At 40.3% G+C, this 16,419-nt stretch overlaps 1 protein-coding gene across 2 annotated transcripts in view; it reads left to right on the top strand.

Moving 5' to 3' along the window:
- The window catches only part of ARVCF (armadillo repeat gene deleted in velocardiofacial syndrome), a 169,037-nt gene that overhangs the window by 124,993 nt on the left and 27,625 nt on the right, over window positions 1-16,419 (top strand). For both annotated transcript variants that reach the window (XM_010581676.1, XM_010581675.1), the window contains one exon: window positions 958-1,029. In XM_010581676.1, coding sequence (XP_010579978.1) covers window positions 958-1,029 — 72 coding nt within the window. The remainder of the gene's footprint in view (window positions 1-957; window positions 1,030-16,419) is intronic.

Genomic DNA, 16,419 nt, shown 5'->3' with positions numbered 1-16,419 from the left:
AGGGAGGGGAAGAAAAAAAACCAATCCCCCCCCCCCCCCCCCCCCCCCCAATAATTTGGGAAAGCTAAATTGTACACTGCTGTCCTCAGAAGCCGTGCCGATTGCTGCCCTTCCTTCCAAATCTCTCTCTGCTGTCAGTACCTCTCCGATGGCAAGGTGCCTGCTTGTCCCACAGCATCCAAGTGGGCTTTCCCAAGGCAGTGTGTCTCCTTGGGGGGAGAAGAGGGAATGAAAATTAACCCTTTCCTCCCCGGCTGTTTACATAACCTTGAATTCCCAACCTAACTAAAACTAAAGTCCAGGTTTTGTTCTGCTTTCTATGAAGGATTGTATAAATTAAAGCTGATGCAGTGGTTTGAAACTGTCTCTTAGTGAAAGTATGGAATTATTTCCATTACTTTCTAATAAATAGTCAAAATGTCACTTTATTGATTGAAGGGCAATTCAAGGTTAAGTTGTTGCCTGCTTTCTGTACAATATATTAAATCTAGGCCTTCCTGCCTGATAGTCACAATGAGAATAGAGGCTGCAAAGCAAGCCTGTTGTTTTTTGCTCTGCTGCTCAGTTTCTGCTTCAGCTAAGCTTCAGGTCAAAATTCCTCTGTGAAAAAACCTGAGTAAATACTGGGCTTCTGAGGGAGGGGCATAGCTTTGCCAAGAAGGGAAATGGCACAGTTTTCCAAGATCTTAAGCACTCTTAAGACCCACTGAAATGGTAGTGCTAAGCATGTTTGTGGATTAACTTGAAGGTAGCAAGGATTTTTGTCCCTAAATTGCTCATGCTAAAACCACAGCTATGCAGCTGGATTTCAAGTCAGATATGTACAAATATGGGTAATAGTCTGTGATTTATATTCTTAGTCTGTATCTTCTCTCATCTTGTAGATGCACATGACAGTAACTTACCTGTCAGTATGCTGACAGTCTTTTCCATCTGTTGTCTTATTTTTTTGCACAGGAAAGAAGAATGGAGATTTGGACAGGAATTTTGATACACTTGATTTGCCTAAGCGATCTGAAGCAGCAAAAGGTAATGCTAATGTTTGTGCTTTTGGAAATAACAGGTAGCCTGGGAGCTGGAGGCTCTTAAAGGGACTTGAGACGCGAGCATATCGGGCTGATCTCTTTCTTTTGTATTCAGTTAATTGAAATAATGGATGTGTCAGTGCTTGTTGTTATCTAGTATTCAATACTGGATATAACCAGTTTTTATATAAAGCTGCTGAATTGGTGGAATCTTGTAGAAGCCCATCTGATTTGGTGTTAGGCGATTGTAACTCCATAGAGGGGTGGGTGCGTGCTCTCTTCCTTTACAACTCCATTTGCAAATCGTCTGCTCTGGATGTGAATGTAAGGAGTTATGAAATGCATTAGGTGAGTGTACTTATCACTAACCTTTTCCCTTCCCTGGCATCTCTGTAGTTCTTCAGTGTTCCGATGCATTGGAGAGTGACGGCAGGGAATGAGTTCAGTTTTTTTGTCTTTACTGGTAGTCTTCTCCTGAATACGGTATTCCTCCCTGTCTGTAGCGAGTAGTACTTGTAGTTTTCCAAAATTGGGAGGTTCACAGAAAAATTCTTCTGCATTGTGCTTTTGTATTTCAGCTCTGGCAGAGGTGAAATCTTTCACAAACAATCTGCATTCTCTTCCTGCATGCGTGGTACTCCTTTTAATTGGAAATTAGCAGACGATTTGGGATCTCATCAGACTTCTTACCGCATTGGACGGTGTTCTGAGAGTTGCGCAAGTTTTCATTTGAAGTGCGTGCAATGTCATTGCAAAGATTCAGCCATTGTCATTGCAAAGATTCAGCCATTGTCATGGCAACTGCTGCGGTGCCCCCCTGTCAACCTAGCCTTGCAGGAAAAGGTCTCCCATAGCACCCTCACCTTAATGATCTGTGAATACCCAGAACTACCTGAGTATTCTTCAGAAGGAAAATCTTAAACTCTTCCTGCATCACTTGTACAATTTCGAAGAGTATGAAGAAACAGTGTGACTCAATGGAGGGATCCCTGGACTTGGGATACCTGAATTATGCTACTTGGGTGACCTTGGTCAAATCAACTAATTTGTGCTTCAGTTTCCTTACTGTTAACTGGGGGCAGCAACAGAGGCCATATCTAACATCCTTAGAGATGTACTGATAGTCAGTAATGGTATAATAATTATACATGTAAAGTGCTGCACTCTCACTTAAATTCATGGGCAGTAAAGCTCTGATTGATGATATGCAAACTAATCCTAATATATAGATGGATTTAATCTATTTGCAGACACCCTTTACAATAGGTACAGTTTCTAGGCTAATGTCTAAACACAAAATTTCATTCGGTGCATTATTGCACAAGATATTAATGCACCTCTTAGAAGGTGCAATGTCATCCTATTCAGAGAGCTGCAGGAAACTTCTCCTAACCAACCTTTACATTGATGCCATCAGTTCAAGTTTAGGTGTTGATTACACTGCAGAGCATGGAGACCTCTTAAGGATGCAGAAAGAGAAAAGAACACAAAATATACCAAGGGCTTCAGCACTTCCATTCCTTTCTGAATTGGAATGTAGGTGCCACTAAAGGGAAAAGATGGAAATCAAGGATTTCTGCAAAGAAATGGATCTTGCATAACCTTCTTTAAAATAAGTTAAAAATCTTTCATGTGGCTCTGTTAATGGTGGAAGTGTTGTGGCATATCTGATGGGAGACATATCTGTCTCTCTGAGCCTACACAGCTCTTTATTATATTCAGTTGCTAGAAATCACACACTCTTGAAGAGGTTTTGTTTGATAATTTCGAGATTAGAATAGATTTTAGTCTGACTACATACCTCATGCTAGATTAGGTCAGGAGATTAATCCCACAGAATTTTGAAAGAAGCCCTTCGACATGGAAAAAGGCATGAGAAACTATTCACTTGTGTGCTAAGAGTAAAAAATAAATTCAGTGATGCGTTTTTGTTCACTTCTTTACTAGTAGTTTCCTGCTAAGCATCTAGTTTACATGAGAGTTCCTGGATATTAAAGGTTCTAACAAGATTGCTAGGACTTTGAATCATTTGGTAAGATAAGAAAAATAAAATTGCGGTTTTAAAGCCCTTAAAAGCTCTGGTCAGATCTATGCCATAGAGTATAATTGGTTCTGATGAGATCAGCTCTCAGCTGAAGCAGAACCTCGTTACTAAGATTGAAAAATCACGCAAGTTTTAATGATCAAAAGCACTCAGTTTGAGTGACACAATGAAGTGCTATTTCAAAAATCAACAATTATAGATTAATCTCTTTCATGTATTATTAAAGCCATATTAAAGTGAGTTTTCAGCTGGAATCTTTGTGGGCAAATGAAACTGCAGTAATAAGATTTGTTCGTGCAATGCAGCAAACGAACATTGCAGTAGTTAACAAATACTGGGATGCAGTGTTGTTAAGTTTCCTGTAATCTTATAGGCAACATCCATAGTGCTTATCTGGTGGATCTAAAGGTGAGGTTTCAAGAACCTGACATCACAGTTTCCCTATAAAATATTCTTAGGTATGATCACTGAGCTTAATTGATAGCATGCTTATGGTTGCTTGAAAAACTGCGAACTAGAAGCAGTGAACTAGTTCAAACCTATTTTCTATCATCTCTGGAAACTTCACTTGGTCTCCAGATAACTTTAATTGCAGGAATCTGCCTATCCTGTAGCCAAACATCGCAAAACCAGAACCTTCTGTAGTTTCTAGTTGGGGGGAAGGTGTGGGTTAGTGTCTGTGTGAGAAGCAGAGGTTTTCTCAGTCGTGTTCAAGAGAGCTTAGGAACACGTTCATATCCCCAACAGTCCAAAGGGTCTTGTGAGTTATTACCTAGCTTAAATGCAGGGGGGGATTCTGGATTCTGGATTCTGGAATTTGTGTGTTCTGAAGAGGAATGGATGAATGAAGGCAATTCTTTTTTTCAAAGTGATGAACTAAAGTCTCCTTTTCCTTCTGATTGCTCTTGGTTTTTTAATGGAAATCAGATTTTGCTGCAGCACAGCATTTGAGCAGCCCTGAAACCATTTCTAAGCCTTTAATAATTCTATGTGCTAGGCATTCTGGAAGGGAAAAGCTTCCAGTTCAGGGTTGTTATCTGTGGTAAACTGGATAATGTCAGATGGGAGAACTTGCAGTGCTTTCAGAAGCTGTCTCATCTGATATTAAAAAATAAATATATGTGCTCTGGCAGTGTCCAGTGTACGCTGTCCTCATGAGGAAAGATTGTGGAAGAGAAGCTTCTTGTTTCCTTTTTGTTGAAAGGAGCATATTTTTTTTCCTGACAGTCAAAGAGGGAGAGAGAAGATACATTTTTGGGGGAAGTAATAAGAGCTTGCATAGAGCTATATAAGAGGACAGCACTGACAAGAAATTATGAATGCTGTCCTCAGGACCTTGCTAAATTTAGTACTTTCAAAAATTGCTGCTTCGGGGGTGGGGGGCTAGGGGTAAGTCTTGCTGAAATCCCTTCCCCAATATAAAGTAGGTCACTGATAGTGGTGTTGGCTGTCTCCTCTGCAGCATGTTCTTTTCTGCACTACCACAGTGTAAATGCTGATTTCTCCTGTGTACACGTTAAATACATAGCATAGTACAATTCCTTTGCTTTGTTCACAGAGTCCTTATTTCTGAGCAGGAATAGTGACAGGAGGCTCATGCATTGGGGGAAAGATAGGATTAATCATATCTGTGCAGTGGAAAGCAGTGTCTCAGATGGCAGACCGTGCAATAAGGTTTTCTGAAAAGAATTAGCATTGATATGTGTCAGCCCTCTGAAGATGTTATAAAAGTTGTAACATTTAATCCTCCTGATGTGAAGGTGTTGGATTGTCCACCTCTGTTCGTCAGTGCTGGAACATGGGAGGGGAAAGTCCAGAAGAGCAAAACAGCTTTTTATATGGAATCAGCGGGTCATCCCTAATTAAATCCAGACCTCTGTGCTATTTGGTTTAAGCAAATCTTGTGGCTTCTTGTTGATGCACACTTACATCTAATGGCATAAACGTAGGTGCTCTAAGGTGCTTTGGGTGTTGAAGTTCAGCTATGATTTCAGTTTATCTCATTAGGGAGTTGAAAGTCTTCAGCCATAAGACGTGCAGGTACATTTCAGCCTGGTGGATGAGCTAACTCATTCTGTCCCTTAAATCAGTTATTAAAGTGGTTATTAATTTATCTTTTCCACTTTGATTATTTAAGCTTACTTCCATTTTGATGGGAACATAAGTTCAGGAGAGAATTGAGCAGAAATACTGAACTAGTGCTAAAGCTGCTTATAGTTGAACGTGTCTTTTGTTGCAGCAGGGACCTCACAGAAAAGCTGAATTTATTTGAAAGCTCAGCTTTGTGTGTACACTTAGCCTGGTCAGCAGCCTATGTAGGTAGGGAATGAGATTTTGGGTGAACTTGTCAGCAGGTGAATTTCTTCTTTCTCCATTATCTGAAATCCCCAGTTGCTTTCCATGTAGCCTGATGATGATGATAGATTTTTCTGTTCCAGAAGGTGAGGTTTAAATTCACTTATAAATCTTTGTGTTACTGCTTCAGGAAATTAGACTTCCTGGCACTGTCAGGGTAATGACTTTAACTTAGTAGATTACAAAAATGCTGGCAATTTGTCTTCAGCTAAAGGCAACATGTAGTGGGGGGAGAGAGAAACTTCACTGAAGCCTTACTCTGACTTTAGGTTTGTAATTAAGATTAGCTGCTGTTCTCATTTCACTGCTGTTTTAATTTGCTTTCTTTAAATCTTTACAAGTTGACTCAAGCACTCACCTGCCCTTTCCAACTCCCTTCAATCATTAATTTTGATTGTTGTATTGTGAATAAGTGAGTAGAACTGATTGATTAATGGAATCATCCACACCCCTCCTGTGCCTGCTAGTGGATATTGAGGGACTGGGAAGATCTCCTCTGTGAGAGCAAGTAACGTGTTCTTGTATTAATGTCTTTTAAGTATTTCATGCATGTTGTTCAGAATTCTATCAGAATTATTAAGTATCTCTTATTTCTGTTGCTTTACTAAGCAGAGTGTTCATGTTGGTCCCGTGTGTTTTTCACAATTTACAAAGCAGTGAAAGATATCTCATCTTTCTTCCAATGCTTTGAGTCAGAGAAAATTTATTGCCTTGAATAGGAAAATTCCCATATGGAGCCTGCCCTTGCCAAACTTTCTCCAGCCCGGTACCTGCAAATTCTCATTCTTCTACCCAGCATCTGCAAGGAATTCAGAGCAGGCACCTGTGGATTTTTCCTTTCTAGCCTACACACTCTTTCCATAGCTGACTGCTAATTCTTCTGGAATACTCTGCTTTTATTGTCATAATCTTCTGCAATTCTTACGTTGAGAGACTTCTTTGTTTAAAGCGGAGTTGATACATGCCAGTGGGTTGCTTCCTGGCCTGCTGAGCTGTGCTCTACAGGTGGAAACTCTTTTATTTGTGATCTTTATGGACCTGTTAAATTTGATTATGTAGAATATAAATTGTAAGTTTAGGGCTAAACTGGAGGGTCTGAAAAATCATACGGGGAGATGCAGCTGGAATGTGAATTGGAGGTCCAGGAGTACTGTTATGTCTTTTGTCTTGTTTCTGCCCTAACATACCTTCCAATGAAGAGAATGAGTCTGAAATAGCTTCTTGTTGTTCTTAGCATGACAACTCAAGCAATTTGAACTAATACCAAGTGTATTATAGAACAATGATTATTTTCATTACCACCTAAGCCTGTAAGAGTTGTAGCTGATATTGACACACTGTGACACCTTCTGTGTTTTAATGATGTGTGCATTTCTTGCATGAGTCAGATATGGAGAGCGTTTAATGGTTACTCAGCATGGATTTTAAATGGAGTGCAAAATTCTGTCACCAGTAGTTAATTTGAATGAAACTTCCTTAAAACAGAAAATCATTCCCGTAGGACTGTTGTTCTTTTTACAGAGGTTTGTTTGGTTTGTTGATTATTTTTTTTTTACAGTTTACAGACAACACAAGTTCTCTGTACACTCCAGATGAGGTGAGCAGTGATGGATGGTGGTGACTTATCTGCAGAGAAGGTGTTTTTCTTTGACTTCTGTCTCAGTCCAAGTCCCAGTACCTACTCCAGAGTACCTAAAAGGAAACTTGCTGTAGGATTGTACCTGATAAGCAAGAACTGCAAAACATTTCTAGAGAAGTTTCATGCAGGCCAACAAGGCAGGAAAAGGAATGAGTAGAAGGGTCTGCCTTGCTTTTCAGGGACAGCTGACTTTGAATACTGTTGAATAAACACTGCTTCATTGTCATTATGTTCCCTGTCACTAGCTATTCTCAGTTCTTGCTGCCTGTTGCCAGGATCAGTTGTTTCTTTATGGTAGATTTGTGTCATACCCATGCAGAGCTGCTGGACTTCTTTGCTAAAGCAGTCCAAGTAGTTAGTGATTCACAGTCTTGTCTTGTGATAAGCTCGCCTTGCTGCACAGATGTTGCATAAAATAAATCATTAGCACAATTCTTAAGGGTTGTTCCTTCCTTGTTGCTTTTGTGCAGGTAGTAAGCCTTGAACAGCTTGGCCTTTGAAGGATGTTGTCCATGAAACGACCTCTGTTTCCTTCTACGTAACTCAGTGGCATAAGGTTTAAAAAAGCCAAAACAAACCCTGCCTGTTTTTAAGGGGTATTGAACTAGCTGAGCAGTTAAAGCAGCAGATTTTCCCCAGGTAGCGTGTTTTACCTACAGGTACTCCTTAGGCGAGAGATTGTCATGCAATGCGTTAAACAGCAGCAACGAGACAAAGTCTTTTGGGCTTTTATCTTGGTGCATGCTGGTGGAACAGGACTTTGGCAAACATGTAAAGGGCACAGTTACGCTTTTGTATTGCATTATATTGCTAGAATTTGGATTTAATAAAACAAAGTCCTCTGTTGTGTAGGAGTCAGCAAACCTTTGTAGGGGGAGGTGAGTTACATCACTGAACATCACCGAGTGTCCAAGTTTCTCTAACGGTCTGCTTATATTACTATTCATTTGTAGGCCAGATATGGTTTTCTTTAAGTGCTATACCCTTTTAGCTCTCTCCTAACATACAGGTGACTTAAATGATGGTTGTAGTTGAGTAGTTACCTAGGTATGGCATTGTTTGTCAACCACTAGATATATTTATTACCCACCAACGTATGCATGCATTTTCTTGAGGTGGAAGATGTGTGTCTGCCTTGTCTGTAGTTTTACTGTCATCATTCGTGGGTGTGGTCACTTGTATTCACATAGACATTTAATATTGTATATTCATAGTAGTTATTTTTGCAGGATTATTCAAGTATCAATAAGGACTTGCCGTTCAACCTTGCGTTTCTCAAGTGTGTATGACCTTTCCAAATTCTGCCGCTAATTCTTTTCCCTTGTTAATACACTTCTATCCTTCAACATTCTTATTTTGGAGACTGTGAGGAAACAAATATTTTTCTGGGAGAAATACTAATGATATGACTGAAACCCTATACAGCAACTGTGTACAGTAGTGCTGCTGAGACCCTCACAGCTCTGCTGTGTGGGGTTTAGTTATTCCACCAAATCATGTGAGAGGAATTTGAGACCATTACAGGACCAGCTCTTACTCTGGTGTCATCTGTCTGCTCAGGAATGTGAAGAATAGTTTTGGCTTTGCGTTCTGGTAATTGCTACCATGTTTGTCAAATCGTTGCGCTCTCACTTCTGAGAATGCCTTGACATTGCAGCTCTGAGCTGTGCTTTCCAGTCCCTTGCTACGTCCATAGGGACATCCAGGCAAAAATTTTATTTACAGATGAGACAGGCTAGATTCCTGGTAGAGGTGAAATGGCATCTGTGGAACAGAAGAGCTCTTGCAGCTGTAGTAGGGGGAAACACAATGTTTGTGTGACTAGACTATCCTATAAATTGCCCAGTTAAGAGAGATTTACTTCTGTGTCAGGAAGATTTGAGTTAGGAACTTGAAGAGTTCTGCTACATGGAGGATATGTAACCAATGTAAACTGGAGAATAAATTTCAACTGTGATAGTTAAATGCCACTAACACCTCCCCACCCCCAGTATGGACACTTCATAGTGTGACTGTCTTTTTCAGTTTTAGGTTGTGTAGCTTTGAAGTTTAAGCTGAGGGAGCAGAGGGAAACAACTGCTGGGAAGGGGGGGTAGGAGGAGCAATTGTAGTGATATGAGAATTTCATTCAGCTCTATATTTATTTATACAGAGTTGAGACTATGAAGCGCTTCATGAAATCATAAGATGGTTGTTGTTGTCCATCAATTCTTGGCTCTGCTACAATTTGCCTGTAGAGCTCTTCTTTTTCCCTTTGTCTTTTACCTCTGTCTTAACAGCTAGAGGTCACACGCAAGATGAGTTAGGAAGGCAGCTTGCTTTCTGAATTGTTTCAAACTCTTCCATCTGAATGAGAAGAATCGGACTTACCTCTAAGGTACTCTGGTTATCCTGGAAATAGTGAATGAACATCCACAACTATTCCTCCTTTTTATTCTTCTCTTGCATTCTTGAATGTTCAGTCTTCCTCAGTGCATGGAGGAGAAAAGCTCACAGTTGGAGACAAGATTCTCCCTCTCCACCTTTAGGTCCTTTCACCTGTGGCTCTTACGGGACTATAAAATAACTCCGGTAGTCAGCTTCCAGCTCCTTCTTGCCTGAGGCTGACACCCAAGAATATAGAACTATTCTAATAACTAGCAGTATCTTCAAAAGACAAGAATCCCAGGTGGTAAATTCCCTTTCCAACTTGATGTGAATTTGTGGCCAGGTTATAAATGCATAGAAAATGAGACTTATGCATGTGGTTATAACATCTTAAACTAGAACAGCCTATATATACTTGCATAATAAAGTAGCCTATGAAAAACTAAACAGCAGGAACTCCACTTGAGCATGTGGTAATTACAGCAGCTGCTGAGGAGATGGAGTGATCTGGAGCTTCAGCAAAAGACAGAGCTGGAAGTAAGAAAGTCTCATTTTCACATTCCAGCATTGCTACCGACTTGCTGAGCGGCCTTAGGCAACTTAATTGCATTCAGATGCCGGGGCTATAGTGAACTTGTTCATGAAGTGTCTGCTACTTCCACTGCCTTCACTAGAAAAATTACTGGTTTTTTCACTGCTGCTGTGATAACCAGTGCACATGGAGTGTACATGATACGTTTGTGAAAACAGCGAAATTCTGCCAAAGTATTGTGTATCACAACTGTTGCTAGCACCACAGTGATAGAAAAATTAAATAAAAACACAGTTTGTGTTAAAGGTGGATGATAGTTGCTTGCCCCAATGGGATATTGTGTGAATGGACTGAGGAGTTCATGTTGTAGAGAGTGTTTTGAAAATATGTAATACCATGAATTACTTCGTATTCTTGCTATGCATATTACACTTACTGTGTATTTTTATGGAGAAGTTCAGCTGTATTATTTATGATGCTCTGTATAGATAGGTATATACAGAAACCAATACATAACTTGAGACCTTGGCAAGTTTTACAGCCCAGCTACAACATTTACTTTAGTTATAGCAATGTGTGCTCTCTGGCAATGCAGGACCTTAACCCTTTAACCATTGATGGAATTTTCATGTCCTTTATACTTGGCTAGCATATCTCATGATAAAATAGTTAATGTTGGAAAGTGATAGTTGTCAGTCATATTTTTTTCTTTTCACAGACTTCCCTGTGCTGTTTGCCCCACTTAAGAATGGTTAATACTCTTCTTTCCCCACCCTTCAGTTTGTGTGTATGTTTTTGCATGTCTCATTTAGCATTTCTATTCTACAAGCAATTCTAATTGTTACTTTAAAATAAAGTGCCTGTTATTACGGAGCATAGCTCATTATACAGATGCTGCTCAAGGACTGTTTGGAAAATGATAATGCGCCAAGAAAGTCTGCCAGGAATAAAGCAGGAGTTGGTAGGGAGGTGCTTATCCCACATAACTGTAACTGCTTCAGTCTAAGGACTTAGTCACTGCAGTGAAAAACTCACTCCATCCACCCATCCATCCAGTCACTGTTGCATTATGTCACATTTCTGCTATGCCACTTACTCAGTTTCAGTTAAGAAACAACAATGAAAGTTCAGAGACTTTTCCCCGCCTTTTAGCATAAGCATAAAAAATGAAATGATACTTTGAAGAAGTTTGTGAATCAGAAAGTTGTCCCGATTGCCTAGCCAGTATTACCATGAAGCGCAAGGAAGAGGAACTTAGCTTCTGTCGGAATTTAGAGATGAAATTTCATGTCAAAATCAATTACAAAAACCTAGTTGCACAGAGTTACGGTTGTCTCTAGTGTCCATCAAAAGTACCGCAGCAAAGTTCTGCTGACAAAGCTACTTGACAAGTTAAGAGAACAGCAGAAAGTTTCAGAACAGCTGAGGCAGAAAAATGGTGTAATGTTGATTTAAATCCCTTGCCAGATTTCCAGAAATAGTGTGTGCATAAGTAAAGGAAGCAGTTATTGCTCCAGGTGAGTGTTATGAAGGCTGTGCCTTTAGGAGTAATAGGAGTGTGGATAGCTTTCTCAGAGGCCTACGTGACTCGGATGCTTTCAAAACTCAGTGCTAGACAGACATCTCTCGAATCTCACTTAAAGCATCTGTCTGGAATACTCTGGCTGTCCCATCTGCTATTCTTTTGCCCACAAAAATGCAGGCTAGTGCCCTATAATTAAGAATTGGAACAGATTCCTCAGAGTGGTTTTGAAGGGTTCTCTATCATTGAAGGGTTTCAAGACCTGATTGGACAAAGGCATAAATAACTTGGTCTAAGTTCAGCATTGAGCCTGCTTTGAGCAGGAAGCTGGCCCAGGTGACCTCCCACACTCTCCTTCAACCTAGTTGTTCTGTGTGACTCTTGTTAACTGATTACAAAGTCAGCCAATAAAAGTCTGTCTGGAAAAACCAGCACTTTTTTTTAGAGACAAGGTTTTTCCAAAACAACTTAATCCATGACAGCTAGCTAGGTGACTTAGGTGGGAAGAAGACTGAGAGAGCCCATTTGCCCATGGAACCTGGGAAAGGAGCATATATGCAAAATATATCTTAATTGGTGGATCTCAAGTTGATTGATATTATTGACTTTATTATTATTATTCCCCCAAGGTATGGCTTTTTAAAAAGACAAATATATTTTTACTTCTGATACATACTTTCCCTAGTGCCAGCACAGTAAAGCATGAAGTCCTCAGAACACTACGTTCATCAATCTTCGAGGGTCGTCTTATAAATGCTAACGACGGGGGAGAGACAAAGGAATAAAAATGAAATAGTTGTGTGATTCTGACCTAATTGCAAATTGAGGTACTAGAGATCAGGCAAGGAGGCCTTCCTTATAATGCAGCCAAGACAGGGGAGGTACGTGCAGTAAGGTGTCTAGCATTTTTTCCACTTCGCTTGAACAGTATTTATTATAGTTAATGGAGAGCTTTAATCGTGGAGTTAATCTGAAAATTAAAATAAACTGGAATGTCAAATAACCTGTGCATTCTAAATTGCAGAAGCCACTGATGCTCATTAGTCAGACTAAAGCTGCAGTTGTGTTTTGCAGAAAGGCAAATAAAGAGAATCAAAAAATTAATTCTGTTTTCTCAGCATTAATTTCTAGTGCATTTACCTACACAGCTGCTGCAGTCCTATTATCTGACTCATTACTTTGTAAACCACTTTGAGATATCTTGAATGTGAAAGCTGCCATATAAAGCCATATTTATTTCTATAACCCTGAGCGCTCTGCACAGGCTTAAAAGCTCCCCCCTTCTCCAACGTGACAGGGGAATGATATGACTTAATGTGCCATATACCTCTAACTGTGGATTGAAGAAAAATGACCTTGAACTGAGAGGCAGGCATTTTACATTGTAAAGCAGACACTTAAATTTACCTGTCAGCTGGAGGGAGGCGGGGAATCTTACCTCTGAGTAGTTTAAAGGCAATGTCAATCCAACTGTTCATTGCTCTGAAACCACCGAGAGCTTGATTGCTGACCCAGGCATTTTCAGATGTGATCAGTGTGAATGTTGATCAGTATGTGGTAGAAGGGAGAGCAATTTTATTTTGGCCTCTCAGACCATTAGTTTCAGCCCTGAATTTTCGGTGTCTTGGTCAAAGGGAAAACTGGAAGTCTGTAATAGCATGAAACGTTATTTGTCTGTTTAGGAATAGACCATGATTCAGGCTTATCTGGAAGGAGGATATGGGAAGAACAATCCTTCCACCTCATGTCCAGTTCAGTCATGTTTTGCACAGCTTGCAGTCTCCTTACTTTACTGAATATATTGTTGCTTTTGTAGGAGACGCTTAGAGCAACTTCGTATTCTCTTTTACCAGTCGCCTCTGTAAAGTGTAAGTACCTGACACACTGTGCCACTCTACTGGAACAGGCCAAGTCTGGATAGGCAAGGCAAAAATAGTGTGGGAGGGGAAAAGGGGACACGGACCGCTGAAGTGGGTTGTGCAGTTACACAGCATTTCAGTGGCAGAGCTGGGAATGGAGATGAGGTTTCCTCATTCCTAAAGCAGTACCTTTCTTGCTGGCTTGTGCGAACAAGTCAGGTAGCAAGCCCATGCCATTTGGAAACATCAGTTCTTCTTGTCCCTCTCATACAAAGCCAGGAAGAATATTTAATCTAATGAGTTTTGTTTTGAGACTTCTAAAATTGCAACCAGCAAATCTGTAATCATGATTGAGCATATAATTGCATCTTGTCCTGCTGAGAGCTTAAAAATGATGAGCAAGAAAAGCATCTCCAAAGACTCATTCAGAATGTGAGGGGACAAGAACAAGACCTAGAGAAAGGATCTGCCTTAACTGGAGTGTCCCCAATGACCTTTAAACACTTAGGAAATTGGAAGTGTGCATTCCTTGCAAACGCACGTTTTCCACTCCCCTTTTGGGGATACTTTGTGCATTGAGTCATAAAATGTGCCAGTCATCACTGCAGATCACAAAAGGCAACTTGCAGATGTGAGCGATGAGAGAATGTGAAGGGTGACTGAGGTGTTAGTTGCATTGCAGTGTATTTGGGATTTCTCAAGGAATGAGAAAGTGTGGGTGTTAGGAGCATGAGACCTAATCCCATTTATTCAATTGCAGGAGCGCTGCTTCCAGGAGACTACTTACCTTCAGGTTAGTGCTAGTGTCTAAAACTTACGATTTGGTAAAGGCATGCATGATTTGGATTTGGGCAGTTCTGCAAGGTTTTGCTTAATAGTTAAATCGTAACAAGCAGGTCCTTTCCAAGTCCTACATACGTGCTTGCTGAAAGCAATGTTGAGATTAAACCCATTGAAATTAAACTGTATTGGCAGTTTTCTGTGTGGCTGGATCCCAGCTTCCCTGAAACACTTAAAATTTGGTGCCAGTTCTCTCACTGCAGTCTGGAGGCCTATTTCTAGATCCCGCTACAGATTCAGGTGGCCCATGAGAAGCCATCAGGGCATTCATAACACTGCCTTGCATATGTGAATGATTAGAAATGGGTATATAGGTTGTAACATGATGAAAATTTCGATACTCTTGAGGAGGTATCTCCCCTTATTTACACTTACACTGACCTTTTCAGAGTTTTCTATAGGCATGAACAACCTCCACAGTAAATGTCAGCTTCTGATTAGAATCTTTTACATGGGTAGTTTTAAGCTCAATTTTTAATTGCATAATATTACCATAAGAAAGCTGCATTGAAATTGAAAACTGTCCTAAACAAAGTGGCTATTGGGTTAGGAATCTTTTCACTATTTTAATGGCGATGAAGTGGTTTCAAAGAAGCTGTCAGAGTTGCTTTGAGGTAGTGTCTGCTGTGGCTTTGTTGTAAAATTTCTCATATGACTTTCTGCTGGTTTGTGAACGTGGGCCATTCCTGTAGGATGGTAAAGATGGGGCCAGGCTGCAGCTGGATGCTGTGTAATGTTCCCCTGCTGCCTCTTGAAAAATGTCTCTGTGCTTCCTCTATTCATTTCAACTAAGTATCTCATTCAATGCTACACGCTGGGGCCCCAATCTTTTTCTCTTTTTTCTTTTTCTTTACTTGCATATAGATTTACTTGCGGTTGTAAAATCTGCGTGTGTTTGGCCAGCTAAGGCTTCAGAGAGCTACTTCTCTCCAGGTCGTGTTGTCTTACCTCACATTTTGGTCCAAATTTAAGTTGTATGGCAAGATTCATGTTTCCAGGAAACCTATAATTCTATGGGTAAAGCTGGTTTTGTGTCAGTTCTGCCTGTGGTTATCAGATATGCAGTCAGTGTATCAAACAGCAGACATGTTTACATTTAATAGAAACTTTCCTGGTTTTCTAAAAAGCTGCAGAGAATGGTTGGCAGAAAGGAGAGTACCCCTTTGCTCCACGCCTTCAATGCGGTATGTCCCAGTGCATCCCAATTCAAATGAAGGAGGAGCAGCAGCATCTTCTCTTGCCTCTCACCATCTGTAGTCCCTGCCTGGATACAGTGCTTTCAGGATGGGTGGAAAATCTCTGTTCTTGAAGGCATTAAGGTTTCTAGCTTATGCTGAAATCCATGAGAATTAAGTACCCAAATACTGTACCTTGAAAACCTGGGCTGCAAAGTCCATTTTTTGTTAGAGAAGTTGAAGAAAACCTTCTGTTCATGCTGCTTCTGCTCTGGCCTGACATTTATTTGACATTGAAAACATCAAATTCTTTTTTTGGATGCTTGGGAGATACTTGAATTGCCTGACAGCAGCATAGTGACTGTAATTGAGACAGATTAGAGGCACTGGGCTGCCTTTGGGTGCGTGTGGCAGCTTTCGTGAAATGGAGAGAGGAATTGAAACATACTTTTGACTTTGGAAGCTGTAGCAGGAATTAATTAGCAATTTCAGGACACAAACAGGATTGGAGGACGTGTTTGGGTTGGCGTATAATAAATTATTTAATAACATGAGGGATCCTTGCAGTATGGCACTTGCTTATAAAATGCTTATAAAGGCAAGATTGCAGGACTCTGCTTGTAATGAACCAAACAGGCTTCCATTATCAGTTCTGGTAATTAGGAATCACTGACCTTTCATTTCTCTATGCTGAGACTGGACCTGCTAGCTTCTTCTCAGCTTGGATTCTGATAACCTTTCCCCAAAAAAGGTTAGTTGTTTATATCCAAATATTTTTCCTACTGGGAAGTATTTTGAAGTATTTGATGTTTCCATGAGGGTAGATCCACTGGAGAATAGACAGATTTATTCTTTGTTCTTGTTCGAGGAATTTAAGCTGTGGAGTTCTGCTGCCTTTCACTGCCTTAAGCAGACGGGCCTCTAACAAGCAACTGAATTGATATGAATAACCAAATACCTGTGTAATGGCTTATGACCATTTATGAGACTTTATATAAAAATCGTGATGAGAAGTGGGAAGTACAAGTAGACTTGGTGAAGCATGAGTAACCCAGAAAGAA

This window comes from Haliaeetus leucocephalus, unplaced genomic scaffold (genome assembly GCF_000737465.1).
Source record: "Haliaeetus leucocephalus isolate CR32 unplaced genomic scaffold, Haliaeetus_leucocephalus-4.0 Scaffold802, whole genome shotgun sequence".
NCBI lineage: Eukaryota > Metazoa > Chordata > Aves > Accipitriformes > Accipitridae > Haliaeetus > Haliaeetus leucocephalus.
Note: the sequence above shows the minus strand (reverse complement) of the source record. Positions and strands in the feature narration are given on the sequence as shown.